Here is an 18,712-nt window from a genome sequence, read left to right as displayed (position 1 = left end):
TATTCTTGCTTAGCAGTACTACTATTATACTACTCTCATGACCAAACCCATTCAAAGCCCACGAATACAAGGTATAATGAAAGCAGACTAAACGGAAGAAATAATTCGTGTCCTTTTGATGCGCGGGGCGGATTCTCCCGTGGTAAGGGGGATTGACACCCGATATACAGCCTCAGCCTGATGATGCTCGAATTCGATAACAGACAGCAGATAGAGTATCGTCTTGTTACGAGACATAAAAATAAGTTTATACACGTATATCCTCACCAGTTAACTTTCTTTACACTGCACGACGGATAGAGCAGAGATATATACAAGAGAATGGCCTTAAATTGCAGATATATGCTACCTTATTTATCCTCTGTCTTGTCTTATCGTGTATGGTATGTATCAGAGAACGATATTGACTCGTCTGATTCTTCAAGATGAAAGCGACAACATTGCTGTAAGAAGAATTGAATGGGTATATATAGTGCAGGTAGAGACGGGAAGAAGGCATCAGAAAATGCTGTCCCCTAGTTGCTTGCTTGGATACATTCACTTCCTCGATTCGAGCGCGTTCTTGATGGCTAAAGACGAATTAGCTATATCCACTATGAATTACAGCACACATACCATCACAAGACGACTTGGCATCCCCGAAAAGCATCTTCGTATTGGGCATGTAGAACATCGGGTTCGGCACGTCGGCTAGACAAGTTAGCAAGTTACCAGTACTGTATCGGCACAACCTACCGTATCCACTCGACATGCCACGCTTCATGACGATGACTTCCTTGCTCTTCCACGCGTGCAGGACCGGCATGCCCGAGATGGGAGAGTCCGGCTCCAGTGCGCTCGGGTTGACCGTGTCGTTGGCGCCGATGACCAGCGTCACGTCCGTATCAGCGAAGTCGTCGTTGATCTCGTCCATTTCAAAGACGATGTCATACGGAACTGACGCCTCCGCAAGAAGCACGTTGCATTGACCAGGCATCCGCCCAGCTACCGGGTGGATGGCGAATCTCACGTTGACGCCTTTCGCTCGCAACATGCGTGTAATCTCAGAGAGGGCGTATTGCGCTTTGGCGACGGCCATACCATAGCCCACGACCTACCACTGTCAGACAATTCATATCACATGGAAGAGGTACATACGATGATGACGTTCTCAGCATTGGCAAGCGATTCAACCGTCTCTTCAACCGACGTCTGGGTGACTTCGCCTTCGATCTTCTTTTGCGCTTGTGGCTGGGCAATTCCGCCAAAGAGGACGTTCGTGAGGGATCGATTCATAGCAACGCACTACAAGAGTTAATATCGCACCAAATTCCGAACCTCTCACACTGACCATGATGTACGACAGAATTGAACCGCTAACGCCAATCAAGGAGCCCACTGTGGTCAGGAGCGGATTGTCGAGCATGAAGCCCTCCGCAACCAGGGCGAATCCAGAATAAGCATTCAAAACAGTAATGACAACAGCTAACAGAAATTAGCGTTGAAGTAATTGAGGCCGATGTGAAACCTACGCATATCGGCACCGCCAATAGCAGCGGTGGTCGTGTAGCCCTTCACGAAGCTGAGCAGAGTATTCGCACCAAGACATGTAGCCGCAATAGCAGGAGCTCCAGGTGCCATCGAGACGAAAGCTCCCATCGTCGCCACATTCGTTCCTAGCAGGGAAGAATTCACCAAGTGTCGACCGGGAAGGATCTTGGGGCTGGAAGACATGCGTCCTGCAAGCTTCAGGAAAGCAACAATCGAACCAGTGAACGTGACACCGCCTAGGATTAATCAGTCTTCAATTCAGATAACCAGAATAAAACGAATCCCACCGATTAGAACACCCAAATACGCCGTGATAAGGTGGAGAGTCGAGGCATGCGCAATATCGGCCATGACACTTCCGATACTAGTCAGCACCGCCGCAAGACCAACCACGGAATGCAGAGCAGCGACGGTCTGAGGCAGCTCAGTTGGTGTAATACGTCGACCGATGATAGCTCCTAAATAACAAGTTTAGCTGGCACCATGCTGCGTGACATCAATGTATGTGACTCACCAATAATACTTCCAATGCCAGCAAGAGCCCCAAATTGCACCAAAACCTCAGGAGAGAACCCGACGGCCAGCAGCGAGGCAATAATGCCAGAACCAACTCCCAAAATTCCAAGAATGTTACCCCGTCGAGCGGTTTCCTGAGAGGCCAGCCCGGAGATCGAGCCTGTGCACGTTAGCTTATTTCAGTGATGGCTGTTCGGCTATATCTCACATACTAATGCACAGTATACTGCTAACTAAATATCCAGCCTGTACAAGCCCTGCCATGCCGGTACTGGCGGCAGCAAGGTAACCACCACCGAACAGGAGACCAGGAATAGCATAGAGCCATGGATATTCTGGAGGATCCGTAGGACCTGAAGAAACAATATTAGCAACGCTAAAGTGAGGGCTATTGTCTGTGCTTACGCTTGAACATGTCCAGCATGCGCTTGGTAACTACGAAACCTCCGGAGACATTAACGAAAGCCAAAAGAACTGAAATTGCGCCCAGCAACTCCGGAATCGTGCTTGGTAGGTAGCCTCCTCCCATGATGAAGAAACCACCAACGCCAACCATGCCTAGATAATAGATTTAGCGAGTTGCTGCAGTCATTCGCGGTCAAGTATCGTACCTGAGATTGCGTTTGTGACACTCATGAGCGGCGAATGGAGAGCAGGAACAACACCCCACACCGCGCGATAGCCCACCAGACCTGCCAGACCGAAGGTGAACATGTTGCTCATAAACACCGGGCCTGTCGCCTTGCCCAGGGCCAATGCAGTTCCCATGCCAGCAGTAACCGTAGCCACCTCGCGCGTGGTCTTCTGCCAGGGAGTCAAAGCCGTGGACTCCGCCTCTTTTGCGGACGGGGTTTTAGCTGCAGCCGCCGTTGGGGTTGGAGAAGGTGTAGGTGGAGCAGCGGGTGGGAGAATCTCGCCGTTCAAAGTTACGATCGAGCCTCGCACGACCTCGTCGGAGAGATCGATAGCAAAGTTCTTTTCCTTGTCGGCGAGAGACAACAAAAACTTGGTTATATTGTTCGAATAGAGAGTAGACGACTGTGTAGGGAGACGAGAGGGCAGATCCGTGTATCCTGGCGAACGTCAAAATGAAGACCTAATCAGCTCCTTCATCAATGGGCACAAACCGATAACCTTGACGCCGTCATATATGGTCAGTTTTCCGGGAACCGTGACTTCGCAGTTACCACCGGCTTCAGCAGCTAGATCAACGATCACCGATCCAGGTTTCATGGCAGAGACCATCTGATTGTGGTCAGAGACAATCACAAAATATGCGAATTGAAAGGACCATACCTCCTTCGTGAGAAGTCTTGGGGCAGGCTTGCCCGGGATGAGAGCGGTCGTGATGACGATGTCTACCTCGCGACACTGCTCCATGAAGAGCTTCATCTCGGCCTCGATGAATTCTTTTGACATCTCCTTGGCGTAGCCGCCTTGACCGGCGCCCTCTTCTTTGACATCCACCTCGATGAATTCGGCACCCAGAGACTGGACCTGCTCCCGGGCTGCCGAACGCGTATCAAAGGCTCGAACAATGGCACCAAGACGACGAGCCTGGAGTAGAGCTCATTGGTATACGAACAGAGTTACGGAATACGGGGGCATACAGCAGCAATGGCACTGAGACCAGCCACACCAGCACCAATTACGAGCACCTTACTAGGAGGAATCTGCACGATGGTTAGTTCGCAAAGGTGCAGAAGAAACGGATTTCTAGCACAAGACCTTTCTGAAAGCAATCGCAGGTGTTAGTGAACTATTGAGTTGGAAGATGCTTCCCAGAAAAAGCTTACCCAGCTGCCGTAACTTGACCTGTCAGAAAGCGACCAAACTCATTCGAGGCTTCCAGAACCGCTTTGTATCCCGCAATATTAGCCATAGAGCTATCGAGAACAAAACCGTTAGTCTCCGGCTGTCTCTGCATAGACGCGAACTCTGGCGCACCTCAATGCGTCGAATACCTGAGCGCGAGAGATGCGAGGAATCTTATCCATTGCAAACGACGTAACTCCACGGGACGCCAAAGCTTCGACTACCGGCCTGTTCTGCACGGGATAGAGGAAGGAAATAATTGTTCCGCCCTCACGGAAGGCTTGGACTTCATTGTTAGGATCATCAATGCCTGGAGCGCGCACCTTCAACAGGACATCACTCTGGGACCACACCGCGTCTCGATCGACGATGGTGGCGCCGGCCTTGGTATACGCCTCGTCGGTGAACTGGGCCGCCTCTCCAGCACCACGCTCGACGAGCACACGCGAGAAACCCTTTTTGAGAAGCAATGCCACGTTCTGCGGAGTGATGGCAACACGCCGCTCGTTGGGAAAGGTCTCGCGTGGAATGCCGACAGTGAGGGAAGCATAAGGGACGGCTGACGGAGTAGATGCGGTGGTAGCAGTCCTCTTTGGGATAGGATTGTAATCGTGTCTGCTGTTCCATTTGCGCGAGGCAGCAGGAAAGCTCCGTGCTTGCACAGCTGTTGAGGCGTTCCGTCAGCACTTAACGGTCTATCTCCTTTCGGCTAGGAGTCACATACCTGAGAGCCCCAGCAGCCGCAGTGGCCAGGCTGCACCACGGGAGGCAGCACGACACGGCGCCAGAGCCGGCGGCATGAACGACAGCCAGCTCATCTTGAATGGCAGCAGTGTTGCTGAAGGGGAGTTTGGCAAAGACACATGCTCTGCAGCAGCAAGATGTCAACAGGACTGAAGAAGAGGGGGACCAGGGCCGGCGGTTCAGTGACAGGGGCATTGGTGCCATGGCGGGGGCGCTGTCACGACACAAGGGGGTTTGGTATGTGACTGGCGGACGGATTCTCCAACTCCGCGAGCATGCCACGAGTCGCGCCCCTCGCATGGCAGGGAAGAGTCGTCTGACCTGCTATTAGCACGGCCAGCGGTTATCCGGCAGCAACAAGCCGAAGCAGGCAAGAGCAACTGATGTCATGAGTACCTGCCTAGATTGTACCCACGCCCGCCGTCTGGGGGATTGACGTGGGGAAGGCGCGACCGTCGACTAGCGGTGGGTACGTGGGGTTCCCCGGAAGGAGCCATCGCCCCACTGGATGTTGCTGCTGAAATAGGTAAGAACAACTTGTTGCACTGTCTGCATCGGATGTAACCCGTGCCGTGCCAGCTCAGGGTGGGGGTTAGAGATCAATCAAAATCCGATAGGTCATGTTCTGCTGGTTGCTTAAAGGTTTTCCCTCTCCGTACTACAGATGGAATCCGACATTAACAGGAGTATCCCAGATAAAAGGAACTGTGATCCCAACTCGCATCATTCGACGAGTCTAGTCACGTGGCAGCCCGTCACGCCATGCATCCTACCTTGTCAAGGCTGACTGAGCGGAGCTCAAAAATACTCGGTATGTTTTTTGACCGAAGTAGCATTTCAAGCTGGAGATAGTTCAAAACTGAAGAAGAATACCAAGTTTCAGTCATCACTCAGCTCTCAACCAACGTCCTCAAGGTGGCAGGCCAACTTACACAATGCGTTCTGCCAGGAAAGCATAATAAATAAGCTAATGCGTGAAATTTGTATTGATGACCATTCAGATGTGATCAATGGGCCAATTTGTTTGATTGCCTCTCAACTAACGCCATTCTCTTCATTCATAGTGTTAAAGGAAAGTAAATATAAACTCAAGTTATTGCTATATGGAAATTCTTCACTTGCCAGTCAGAATATGCTGTTTAGTAGTGATGTACTGTGTAGCGACTAAAATGCAGTATGGCATTGCCATGAAGGATGACCCATGAGATGATCAAGGAAGGACCATCTAGCTACGTACACGAAATGGATTATCCATACCCAGGTCACGGGCATCCCATGTGACTGGGATGGAACGCCCATGGCCCCCGCCAAAGGTACCTCCGTCAAGGTACGACATTTTACCGTTGTACCACAACATGCTGGCCCAGATGCCAGATGAGCTTATTATAGTAGAATACATAGTGGTGACTCAAAAATATTAATTAATACTATTTTCTGGAAAGATTTTTTTTTCTCCCTCTTTTTTTTTTAAATTAAAGAAAATATTTTTACTACTTTTTCTTACCAGAAAGAAAAAAATTTTTTAAAGACTATTTCTATATTATTTATCTACAGCTAATTGAGCAAGAGAATTAATTAATTCGCCATTGTCCATCCAACGAAGGCCACGGGAAGAAATCAATCAATCAATCAATTGAGTTACTTAACCTACCCTAACTCCACCCACCACAACGTTGTAGCCATATCATATTCATCCAATTAGCTGAAGGCCAACAACCTCGAATTTGTACTGCCGTGGTACGATGCCATATCTTTCTCGATGGAGGGTACGGGTGATCCATTCCCAGATCACATGGATGATCCATGACCACGGGTTAATCACATGTATGGGTATTCCATTTCATATGTGTAGTTGGAGCGTTCTTCTTTCATTCCTCCTGAAGTATCTTTGTGTAGTCAATGGATCTGCGATCAGCCACCAACATGTACTGTACTGTACATCCATACAGACATAGGCAGAGCGGCTGAACGAGAGCTGAATACCTATGTTGCCCCACTTGCGTCAACAGTCTCACTGCTGTAATTCCCTTCTTGGGTCGGGTGCGGTATATAACTGGGCAGACGGACTGACGAGTGATGGTGAGCGGACACCTGTTGGGTGAAAGATTTGTGGACAATCAGTCAGCTACTGACATGGATAAAGTTAACTACTGCTAAAGATTGTTGTATGGACACAGCCTCGCTGCCTGTTATAGTATATAAAACTGCGGCTGGGATTATTCCTCTATTCTCGATAAAAGTCTTACAACGCTCAAACGTGAAATATTATGAATTGAGAAATCGACAAAGACAAGCCTTCAAGATCATCATGACCGAATTATCTCTCATCTTCGCCCCCGGCGCCTGGTACCCCCCAACAGCATTCGACTCGATCATCACCCAGCTCCGCCAACACGGCCATATCAGCCACTGCCAGACCATCGCCTTCCCCTCCATCCAACAAGCGACGACCGTCAAGGACCTCCAGCCCGACATCGAAGCCACCCGTGCGCTGGTCGAGCCCGAAGCGGACGCCGGGCGAGACGTGGTTCTGGTCGTGCACAGCTGGGCCGGGCTACCAGTGAACAGTGCCTTGGGGGGCCACTACTGGGCCAGCACACTCCGGCCTCACGCATGGGCGACAAAGGTGTCACCGGCCACAGACGCGGCGTACCTGACCATTCCGTCAACATACCTGCTCTGCGAGGAGGATCGGGCAATTCCGATAGCGGTGCAGGAGGCCATGGTCGAGAAGGCGCGAGGAAGCGGTGCGCCGATGAAGACGGAGCGGATCAAGGCGGCGCATACGCCGTGGCTGGCGCGGCCGGAGGAGGTTCTGCGGTTTTTGCAGACGGAGATTGGCAGGAAAAGGCAGTAGACAAACCCATTCTGGGACTATCTCCAAATATATATATCCCTTTATTGGGTCTTCTCGCTAATAGTTTAGATACCAGAGACGGTGGAGTGTCCTTGACGTCTGATATAAATAAAACGATCGATCTAAGGACAATCCACTAGCTCCACTCATATAAAAAAAGGACATTCACATAGTAACGTTACGAAATTTAACTGGTCCAATTAACATTATATTTTAATCATGGACTTCTTTTTATTTATTTATTTTCTTTTCTTAAAAAAAAATTAAAGCATAATAAGATCACTAAGATGACATCCACAAAATGTAATAACGTAATTGTCTAATTAAATAATACTATTCATTCACTACCTGTTATCTACCAAGTTAAAATGTAGAAGCTAATTAATGATTTTCTTATTTTTAATTTTCGCGTTATTCATATTAGTACTCCGGAGAAGATACGGAGTAGTGATACGAGGCACTGCACCTCCTTACCTATCTCGGTAGGTCTATCCTATCCTATCCTATCATAGTCTTATCTCTCGCAAAGATAAGAGCTACCTAACAGTAACTAGCCAGGTAGCTACTCAATCTCCGTAATCACGCACGGGTCCTGTCATCTCATCCTGATAAAGATGGTATTATCGTATCGGCTGATGAAATGGAAATTTCCTCCTGCGCGTTTCTCTTCTTTTCTTTTCGTTTGTTTGGTCTTGGGTGAACTCCTTTCTGTCTGTCGTACTACAGTACAGCAACATTGGCCTCTTCTGACGAGGTTCGAATCTACGTTTAATTCGAGTCCAATTACCTTGTCCCACCGCTGATAACGATAGCTACTAGCACGCGCCATAAGACCGACAAAAAATGACCCCCCGCCATCCCACCACAGCAGTCACCATCCAAGATGAGAGCCGCCTAGCGGAGCTAGGATACAAGCAAGAGCTCCGACGCGACTGGACAGTGCTGCACAATTTCGGAGTGTCGTTTTCCATCATTGTGCGCAATCCTATCTATATTGCATACATAGCCCTTCCAAGGTGGATATGGAGTTAGTTACTGACTAGCCGACGCATTGAAAAGAGCGTTATCACGGGTATTACGACGCTGTTTAGGTATGTTGTACCTATATACGTACAGGATGGTGACGCCATGTGTGGTTGATATGGGTTATGGGTATGGCTGATGGCGGGATATTATTAGCTATGGGTTGAATACCGGTGGACCTGGTTTGTACATACCTTCGCTGATATATTATCTATTATCATCAGAATAGGATATTTTACTAACTGATTGTTTCTAGCTGTCATGACAGTGGGCTGGATCGTCGGTAAGCAGCTACATCTGCCTCTCGATACCTACCTGCCTGCCCCTACTTATGTCGAGCAGTCTCCCTCATGACCTTCATCGTCGGCCTCAGCATGGCTGAGATCGTCTCCGCCATTCCCACCAGCGGCGGGCCATACTTCTGGGCCGCGACGCTGGCGCCGAAGCAGCACGCCCCGTTTCTGTCGTGGGTGACGGGGTGGTTTAATTTTGTTGGGCAGGTGGGTACACAAATACATACAATACAATGCTGACTGCAGCTAACGCTGCCTAGTTCGCAGTAACAACAGGCATCAGCTTCGGCTGCGCAGGGCTAATCGCCACCGCCGCGTCCATCAAGACGGGATACACAGCTACACCAGGCCAGACGCTGGGAATCTACGCGGCCATCCTCGTCAGCCACGGCATGGTCAATACCTTTGGGGTGCGCGTGCTGAAGTACCTGAACAATTCGTCCATCATCCTACACAGTCTCGGCGTGGGGAGTCTGGCGATTGCGGTTGTCGCGAAGGCGCCGACGCACCGTTCGGCGGCGGAGGTGTTTCAGCATTTTTACGATGTATGCATAGTACATACTTCTCATGCAGCCTAAATGATGGATATTTGCTGACGATGCAGGGAACTGGCTCCTCGCCGTCTATTGGCTGGTCGGTGCGCGCGTCGCCTGCGTATGTCGCTATCTGCGGGATCCTGCTCAGTCAATATACCATCACAGGTAAGCAGATATAAAATGAAAACTTCACGATCTCAGACATCTGTCCTGACAAGCTGCCAGGCTTCGACGCCTCCGCGCACCTCTCCGAAGAAACCCACCGCGCAGCATGGAGCGCCCCAATCGGTGTTCTAATGAGCATCAGCGTCTCCGCGATCTTCGGCTTCTTCCTGCTTCTGTGCCTGCTCTTCTCAATTCAAGACTTCTCCGCCACTATCGACCCGAGCCAGAACTACGGCGAGCCCGTATTCAAGATCCTGGTCGACGTGTTCGGCGCGGACGGCGCGCTCGTGCTCATCGCGCTCATCATCCTCTGCGTCTGGCACTGCGGGCTCTTCAGCCTGACGAGCAATAGCCGGATGATGTTCGCGTTTTCGCGCGACGGCGCGCTGCCGCGATTCTTCGACCACGTCGACAAGAAGTATCACAGCCCGACGCGCACCGTCTGGCTGGCGGCCTTTCTGGCCTTCTGTCTCAGTCTGCCCTCGCTGGGCAGTGAGGTGGCCTTTTCCGCGGCCACGAGCATCGCCACGATAGGCCTGTATATCAGCTATGCGCTGCCGATCGCTATTGCGGTCGTCTGGCCAGGAGGGTTCGTCAAGGGGCCGTTTGATCTGGGCGTGTTGTCGTGGCCCGTTGGTGTCGTTGCTGTTGGTTGGGTATGTGATACACCTCATACCTCCGTTTTGCAGGATATATGACCTTATGTGATTGCTGCAACAGGTCCTCTTCATTACAGTCGTGTTCTGCCTCCCAACCGCAAACCCCGTCACGTCGCAGACGCTGAATTACACCCCCGTGGCGGTCGGCATTGTTGCCGTCGCGACCCTGTCCTCGTGGGTGCTGTGGGCGCGGCGATGGTTCCAGGGGCCCATGCGGCAGGTTGATATTGATCAGGCGGAGTCACCTGCAGAGGTGGAGGGGGTTGTCACTCAGGTGGAGAAGAAGTAAAGAAAGAAAAAAAATGACAATGGTCGTGTAGTGATAGGATGGATATACAACTTGATTATTGATTAGTATCTACATCTATGTCTGCCTGCCGTACACGCACGCTATCTATCTCATCTATATCGTCTACTCTATCATATATCGTCTATGGTATATACGCCCGACGAGCACTGCGAGCTGCACGCCTATTATATAGAATCTGCCGAGCAAGTCAATTACTTCGGAGTAACCACCTCCTCCTCGACAGCCCCCTTACTCTCAATAAAATGCGAGATGCGGTTCCGCGGCAACCAGGCCTCTTCGGGAGTGAGCCAGTACGAGAGCAGGGCGAGGATAGTGACACCGCCCATGATGACGGGTGCGTCTGTAACTAGTCAGCATGGCCCAGTACAGCAGAAACAAAAAAGTTGTACTACATACAGTTGAATGTATCCCCCGTCACAGGAAACTCATACGGCGAGTACAACACCGCCACAACCCATCCGTTCCAGAAGATGCAGATAAACTGGAACGGCTTGCTCCAGCGACCCAGACTCCATCTCGGCTTGGGGAAGGTCTTGGGCGTGAGGAAGATGCGTCCCAGGCAGATGAGGCCGTACGCGGCCGCCGACGGCACGCCCGCCGCCGAGATCAGCGACGTGAAGGCCACGCTGGATGGCAGGATGGTGCACGTCACCAGGGCGGCGACGGCCCAGACGACGATGACCGCGTTGCGCGGCTGGCCTTCGTCGGAGACCTTGGACACCCAGCCCGAGAAGGGCAGGACGCCGTCACGGGCGACGGCGAAGACGAGACGGGAGGCGGCGACGATGGCGATGGCGGTGTTCTATAGCAGTTAGACAGAAAAGAAGGAGGGAACAGAAAAAAATAGGACAGTTCTTCTACTTACAAACCACAACGCGACAATGCAGACAATGTTCATGAAAATATGGCCTCCCTGCCCTAGAACGGCCGCATACAGTGGCACAAACGGCTGGGGAGCGCCAAACGAGAAGAGCGTGTCGGGATCGGGCTGGAAGAGTCAGAACAGACAGGCCTACTCAAGGAGGATGGACGCCTGACGAACCGCGCAGAAGAGAAACAGAATAATGACAGCCAACCCGCCAACCCCGCTGGCCACCGTACTCCAGAAGATGCCCCGTGCAGCCGTCACAGAGGCGTTTTTGGTCTCTTCGGCGACGTGTCCCGAGGCGTCAAATCCGATCAGAATTCCTGCTGTCGCGAGGTACGACAGACACCAGTTCCATCCCGGCGGGGCGCCGGTGCCGTTGTACGTCGTCATGAAGGCCTATCAACGTAAATAACCCTGTCACATGTCAATTGAGCTAGTGAGAAGACGTACCTCCTTGGCGGTGCGGAAGCCCCAGGTGTTGTGCGCAGCGATGGGCAGCCAGATGAGGTTGAGGAAGAAGTCAAGCAGGACCATGGCAGACGACAGGTAGAAGACCCATCGGAATTTTTTCGCTGAGGAATTAGTATCTTTAATGATAGCCTGCAGACAGTTACATACGTGGTAAAAAGTTGATGAGAGCGGCCAACGCCAGGAGCACCTCGGTGCAGGCCCATTGCACGGCTCGGAATTTGACATTGCCAGGGTCAGTGGGGAAGCTGAGATTGAAGACCGTTATTTCCTTCTCCAGTTAGCAGATATAATCCAATTGTAATCTAGTAATTAACACACACCGATAGCATGTAGTTGACAGCAGCCTGCGTGTTGCCTGCAGAGGTCAGTACGTATCTGACTAGAGTCTCTCGGAGAATTCATCTTACTCGCACAAAACGTCGTCCAGGCCGTCGTACTCCACCACGCAACGACAAACCCCAAGAGTCGGCCAAACCGGGGACCTCCCGCCTCGGCAGCCCAGAGGTAGATGGAGCCCGCAGACGGAGAAGCCGAGCAGACCTCGGCGATGACGGCAGCCGTCATGAACGAGAAGACCATGGTGACGAGGTAGCTCGTCCTGCGAGAGTCAGAATGCGACCAGAACTGATCAGACGAGAGATAGGGCCTACCAGTAGGCCAAGTTGCCGCCACCGGCGATACCGGTGCTGAAGGTGACACGGACACCGCCGACGAAGTACAGCGCCGCTGGATCAGTTAGCGATTCGCTTTTGGAATGAAGTGCGAAAGGAGCTTACCGAACGTCGTCGAGAAATTCTCCAGTAACGTGTAGGATCGATGGAGGACCTAGCCAGGAATGAGCAAGTATCCTTGAAATACTGCTAGCTCTCGATACATACTTGCTTATATCCCATCGTTTCCTAAGCGGCGTCAGTCAGCTGGACTACATCAACATTGGCCAACGACCACCATGCATGCAGTACGTACCAACAAGCGCGCGTCATCGCTGGCCTCTGTCTGGGGCCTGCTGCCCTCGCTGTCCGCGGGGACAGCGTCCCTGTCGCTAACGTCATCCGACATGGTGAGTCGCACAGCGCGTGCTGATATAGGCGATCGCAAAGATCAGTCTCGTTCGCGACAGAGAGCAGAACAAAGACGGACGCTGCTGGTCCTGGATGATGGACAGCAGCAAAAATTTACGCTTATCGGTCGGCATTCCCCCGATTGCCTGCCTGAGGATTGAATTTTAATTCAGGATTTCTGCATCGCAACCCCTCGTTGGCGCAATCGGAGGCTGCATGCTGATTGGTCGAGGGCATGACTAAGCGTGACGGCCCCCGCGCTTTAGCCGCGAGAAATCAGCAATTTAATAAATATCAGTAGAATAAAAATATTGAAATTATGTTTTTTATTACTTGGAATGAGAGATGAATTATCTTATTCTTACGCGACACATCTTCTGCGTCGACGAGGGAGTAACAGTGATTTTTTTTCCTTTTTTTTTTGGCTTTTTGCGCAAATAGGTAGAAGCACGGGATCAACCTTCATTCAACCAGGGTCCTTCGCTAGCACTAACCCAAAGGGACTGTCCGAAGGAAAAAGTTAATAAATGAAGAAAAAAATTTGATATAAAAAAGTAAAAGCAAAAAAAAAAAGAAAAGAAAAACAAGCAAGCGCTCTTGCAGATAACTTCTAAGTATCTTCTTAATTTAGCCTAGGTATTTAGCCGAACGGCAATGCAGCGGATATATATATATTGTCGAAGTACGTGTCAGAGCACGTGTCACTCATATATGTAAAGTTGACTGAACCATTCTCTGTCTGGATGATACCAGGAGTTAAGTCATTGGGATATTTATATAATTGGGATATTTACATACTTTTACATAGTTATGATAACTCCATGAATTCTCACATACTATGGTTGATCTATAATAGCCGTAAGAGGGATTAAAATAATAACCCCAACCCGACGTAAGTATCACCACTCGTGGTTTTTTTTTAACTGATGAGCGTTATATTATTCAGAGCTGAACCCTTTGAATGGATTTTTTTTTTAAAAAAAAAGACGGGAAAGAAAGAAAGAAAAGAAACCATCCATAGCAGCGCATATACTCCGTAATCTACTTGAGAAGAGACGGCATTAAAAATTACGATCAATAATAGATTCGTCTCTTATTTAATTCGTATTATTGAATTTAATTATGTCGTTCCTTATCCTCTGATACTGTTTTATAATTGCCATTGTGACCCAGACTTGGACGCAGATTGAAGGAAATATTAATACGATTTCATCTTCATAGGAAGACAGAAAGGTTGGAGGAAAAAAAAGGAATAATGCTGAGCAAAGATGTTGGATTGGACACATCCATATCCAATTCTGCGTCTGTCGATTCTCCACTAGTAGACTGATAGACGCCTTGGCTTTAAGACTGGTCTTTTTTTTTAAGCCTGGGAGAAATTTGAGTGGATTAGTAGTTAACTACCTACTGCAGAGGACGATACTCCAATACTCCGTACTGTGTACTCTATGGATGTAACTTTGTTCATATCATTTATTGCCCAAAAAAGAAAAAAAGAACAGGTATCTACCAAATGCAAAGGAATATCGCCAAATAGAACAGAACGTATTAGCTCAAGTTTCTGATCATGTTATTATTTCTGGTCTGTAACAGCAAACAGCGCATGCAAGCATTGTTCAAGCTATCCACATCGAAGTCGCAAATAATCTCCCTCTGCATTGGCTGTCAGGAACTAAGCATGAGCAGTGTGTGAGCCTTTAAATTCAGTTTCGGCCTAGTGACAGTAAATAGAAGTCTGGACAAGAACTCGCAAGGATAAGGATATTACCTCAGGCTGGTGGCTGAGTTAGAAGAAGACAAAAAAAAAAAAACAAGAAAAAGAAAAAGAAAAGTTTAACATCCCTGACAATTACAACCAATGGCGGCAACATGTCTCCCGTGCTTGCTATGCAAGCTGCATCCGCGACTGCTGTCAGAGTTAGTTAGACTTAGTTATGACAGGGATTAAATCCTGCGGTAGTATTCTTCCGACGAGATGGACTTACCTAGGTACAGTACGGAGGTCTCTGTAGGAGTATGGAGTACTCTGTCCTTAGTCCGCTTAATAGAGACCATCACATTGCGGTAAATACTAGCAAGTAGTGTGGTCCATGGATTGCGTATATATGCATCCGGCCCAGTCCCAAACACAATCGCCAGAGAGGACGGTCTTTGTAAGTAGTTAATTAAGGTATGTGATGGGATGTAAAGATGTCAACTACTAGGTAAGTACTGTACACATATCTAGGTACTCATACTGCACCTAGGTAGATAGGATTGATAAGTCAATGGTATAGAGTATCTTACACAGGTAGCTAAATCTCAACACCTGGAATTGATACCTACGTAGTTATGTAGTTTCTAACTTCCTAGTATATGCCTATCAATGATTCAAATCCAAACTACCACATAACCGACGTCTGAGAAGTCGGGTCCTCATTAGCAGGTATTTCTTGCTCTTGGCAGGGGCGTCGCCATAATACGGAGTATGGAGTACATAGGAGCAGAATCCCGGAAACTAGCAGAGTAAGTATGTACTGTACACTACATCAGCTAATTTTCAGTCTATGTTAGGTCTAAACCTCAGTACTAACACAGTATTAGTCCGCAACATAATTAGTCACATCAGCCATGGACATGGGCGAAGAGAAACCAGGGGTGATCACAATACTCCGTACAGAACTAGTTTAACTAACTCCTGTAGTCCTGCAGATGGCAAGAACAGTGGAGACAGACTGGTCTGCAGCCCCGTCTGTCCCACTGTTCTAACGGCCCTTCAGTTATGCATAACCGGGGCTACGTTCTCCATATCCTATACTCCATACTCCGTACGGAGGATGGATGTGATCATCTCACTTGATCCATGCTGTTAGCTGGCGTGTTACCAAGTCCAGGAATCGGCATTGCGTACTAAGGTAGTTATGTAGCTATTAGGGGCAGACTCTGACTGACTCTTCAAGGAGGTAGGTAGGTATGTGTACTCCGCACACATGTAATACTCTGCATTTTGGGCTCAAAAAAATTGTTCCGTTTTTCTTGCTTAATTAATGCCCTTTTTTTACTCTGTAGAGGTATAATAAAAACATTTAATAATAACTCCCTGATTAATTGATAACACCAATCAGTGCTGCATTGTACTCCTTATATCGTGAGACTAAGTAGATATGAACTGGCAATAAAACAAAAGAAAAGCACGTCAAAAGGAAAACGGTTCTTTATAAGCCTTAAATGACCCATTCCCAGTCCAAAGCCCTAGTTCCCAAAAAAAAACTTTTTTTTTTGCCCAAGGAAATTCAACAACACGTAGTATCACAAACAGCCATAACTGCGGGTATTCAACAAGACAGCCACAGACATAATCCTACACAATGGGTATTAAACAAGCCATTCAGAAATGGACACAGCTGAACAACTTCAGTGCTAATCCCTCTGGACATACGTTGTCGACAGATCCACCGTCTTCACAATCCCCATCCCATCCACGGACCCCCGTCGTCGACGCTGAGACGGCAGATCCGCATCGCTCTGGATGGAGGTCTCGATGCGCGGCTCGCCCTGGGCGTTGCTGATCAAGATGTCCTTGTCGGACCCGCCCTCGGTGATGCTCATCCGGTGTCGACTACCTTTGCTTACATCGGTGCGGCCTTGGCTTCTCGTCTTGCTCGTCCGGCTTAGCTTGCTCATTTCGTGCGGCTGCGAAGACGAGGTCGCTTTGTTGGAAGAGTATTCGCGGACGTACGTCGAGATGAGGGCCGATAGGGCGGGGAGACAGGCGCAGATGATGCCGATGCTGATCTCGGCGTTGCTGCAGGGGTTAGCCTTGCCATCAGTTCAGTATTAGAAAGTACAGCTTACCCAAACATGTTGATGCGCATAAATGCATACGTCGAATCCGGCGAATTGCCAAACTGCACGATGAACGCCAGCCGGATGATACTGGACGCGACCGCCAGCCCGCCCGCACCCAGGATGCCGATAACCCGCAGCTTCTTCTTCATGGCCATCTGCAGACTCATTGTCAGCGGCAGCGGGAGCAGCAGAATCGTCAAATCGCTGATGACGCTGATGACCGCATCCGCCAGGATAATGGACCCTTCGTTCAGACAGGTGCCTCCGACGGAAGCGCCCAACCAGAAACGCGAGATGGGCGAGCAGATGCGGATCTTGACGATGACGGCGGGGATGTAGTACGCCAGCATGATGCCGAGCAGCGCGTAGATGAAGTAGATGGCCTTCCTGTTGGGGGCGAAGACGCGGGTCATGATCCAGAGGATGGAGATCTTGGTGAGGAAGGCGGTTGGGCCGTACATGACCATCGTTACGTAGACTGTCTGGACGGTATTTCAGCGGGTTATCTTGACTGTAAAATGCCAGGACGAACCTTGTTGAAGGGAATTACATGGTCAGGGGGGACGTCCTTGATATGGAGGCCTCCGCCGAAATAGCCCACTGGAACGCGTCAGTCAGGGCAGTTGAGAGTCGAGTCCTGAAACTCACTGATGAGAGCAATGATCGAGTAGCATACTCCGAGAATCTAATGACTGTCAATAACTGCCTGGCTGGCTGCGATGTAGACTGAGTAACTGACATATGCGCCCAGACAAAACCCTAAGATCAATGTCAGTACTGCCCAAGCCCTGCTACATGTTCTTCGCGTACAATCTTCAATAGCAAACCCATTGAGAACCTTCATACGAGCATACACCCGCAGGAAGAAAAAGACGGTCATGAAGACGAGACACAACGACTGGGTGACATAGTTGATAATGTGCACCGACTGATTGACGTCCTGGGCAGGTGAGTCTGCAGCACGCAATTCAATGGCCGCCATTGTGGATGAAAGTCGCAAACTCTCGACCTGTACATGGCGTATTCGTGGTAGCAGATACGTGCCCAAGTATGTATATACCAGACATTGTGACGGACATGACTGCAAATCTCTGCTCCCCTGACGAATCACGAACGAGCAGACGCATCGACATGGCTCTCGATTAAGCGAGCATTTGGTCGTCGACCGAAACAATACATATGTCCAGTTTGATGCTGAGAAGACAGAGGCTACCCTATTCACCCGCAAACGAGGTCGGGCACTCAGGGACCAGGTCCGACGGGCAAGGATATCTATAGGGGGCCATCAGATCTCATTCAATCAGGAGGCCACCCGCTGGCTAGGCATATGGCTAGATACAGGGCTGACCCTGAAGACTCACTATCAGACCTGCCTACGGAAAGCTCGGATGGCTGAGGCACGGGTCCAAGCCCTATGTCGGCAGCAGGGACTAGCTCCAGGCCTAGTCAGAAAAATTCAGGTCGCAGCTGTCCAGGCTGTAGCCTTATACGGGGCAGAGCTATGGTGGCAGGGCCAGAAAGACCGGCTAGGGGGCATTCAACGCCTAATTAACCAACAGGCCCGAGCTATCACCGGAATGTTTCGAACGACCCCTATAGGGCCCCTAGTTCGAGAAGCAGGCATAGAACCAGCAGAGACCCTCCTAGAGGCAAGACAACTAGCATATACGGCGAGACTCCTAGGCCTGCCAGCGGACCACCCGGCTAGGCAGATTCTTCCTATCTCATTTCGTGAGGGAGATCAACATGCTCAACCTGGAGAACAACCAGTAGGGGATAGGGAGTGGGCAGAGGCGAGCACCAGAAGCCGGGGCCCATGGTCACTGGGGCAGCACCTAGCCCGGCGACTGGCAGAGACCTTGCCGGTTGACCCCTCTGGGGGGTTTGAGGAGACAACTGAGATAGCCCCAGCGTTATTCCCAGGTCAGATCAAGGTCCTACCAACCGAGGAAGCCTTAGAGGCCGCCCAAGGGGATCGGCCCGGGGCTATCCCTATGGTCAGATGGGTCCCGACTAGATATGGTCGACTGGGGCAG

The 18,712-nt window shown here is 50.0% G+C and overlaps 5 protein-coding genes across 5 annotated transcripts; 2 read left to right on the top strand and 3 right to left on the bottom strand.

The window, feature by feature from the left end:
* Positions 1-537: 537 nt before the first annotated feature.
* Positions 538-6,004, bottom strand: T310_6413 (NAD(P)(+) transhydrogenase (B-specific); the record flags this gene model as incomplete). Its single annotated transcript, XM_013470761.1, has 20 exons — positions 538-569; positions 616-690; positions 736-1,093; positions 1,138-1,230; positions 1,286-1,464; positions 1,512-1,766; positions 1,818-1,988; positions 2,045-2,206; positions 2,259-2,399; positions 2,452-2,604; positions 2,658-3,119; positions 3,174-3,291; positions 3,343-3,603; positions 3,657-3,708; positions 3,843-3,932; positions 3,994-4,525; positions 4,586-4,679; positions 5,379-5,464; positions 5,538-5,547; positions 5,843-6,004. 20 exons carry the CDS (start codon positions 6,002-6,004, stop codon positions 538-540), a joined length of 3,486 nt encoding a protein of 1,161 aa, XP_013326215.1.
* A 909-nt stretch (positions 6,005-6,913) lies between these two features.
* T310_6412 (uncharacterized protein) lies at positions 6,914-7,462 on the top strand (the record flags this gene model as incomplete). Its single annotated transcript, XM_013470760.1, has 1 exon — positions 6,914-7,462. The coding sequence occupies one exon, from the start codon at positions 6,914-6,916 to the stop codon at positions 7,460-7,462; it is 549 nt and encodes a 182-aa protein (XP_013326214.1).
* Positions 7,463-8,859: 1,397 nt separating this feature from the next.
* T310_6411 (uncharacterized protein) lies at positions 8,860-10,427 on the top strand (the record flags this gene model as incomplete). Its single annotated transcript, XM_013470759.1, has 5 exons — positions 8,860-8,985; positions 9,039-9,323; positions 9,383-9,479; positions 9,516-10,135; positions 10,200-10,427. 5 exons carry the CDS (start codon positions 8,860-8,862, stop codon positions 10,425-10,427), a joined length of 1,356 nt encoding a protein of 451 aa, XP_013326213.1.
* A 212-nt stretch (positions 10,428-10,639) lies between these two features.
* Positions 10,640-12,846, bottom strand: T310_6410 (Amino acid permease; the record flags this gene model as incomplete). Its single annotated transcript, XM_013470758.1, has 12 exons — positions 10,640-10,788; positions 10,845-11,250; positions 11,314-11,436; positions 11,491-11,712; positions 11,767-11,888; positions 11,935-12,055; positions 12,108-12,142; positions 12,195-12,385; positions 12,438-12,513; positions 12,564-12,612; positions 12,666-12,686; positions 12,754-12,846. The coding sequence occupies 12 exons, from the start codon at positions 12,844-12,846 to the stop codon at positions 10,640-10,642; spliced, it is 1,608 nt and encodes a 535-aa protein (XP_013326212.1).
* Positions 12,847-16,136: 3,290 nt separating this feature from the next.
* Positions 16,137-17,658, bottom strand: T310_6409 (uncharacterized protein; the record flags this gene model as incomplete). Its single annotated transcript, XM_013470757.1, has 7 exons — positions 16,137-16,188; positions 16,267-16,632; positions 16,683-17,158; positions 17,209-17,276; positions 17,325-17,361; positions 17,416-17,435; positions 17,487-17,658. The coding sequence occupies 7 exons, from the start codon at positions 17,656-17,658 to the stop codon at positions 16,137-16,139; spliced, it is 1,191 nt and encodes a 396-aa protein (XP_013326211.1).
* Positions 17,659-18,712: the final 1,054 nt, after the last annotated feature.

Source organism: Rasamsonia emersonii (genome assembly GCF_000968595.1).
Source record: "Rasamsonia emersonii CBS 393.64 chromosome Unknown ctg1118621760406, whole genome shotgun sequence".
NCBI lineage: Eukaryota > Fungi > Ascomycota > Eurotiomycetes > Eurotiales > Trichocomaceae > Rasamsonia > Rasamsonia emersonii.
This window is presented reverse-complemented; position numbering and strand designations above follow the sequence as displayed.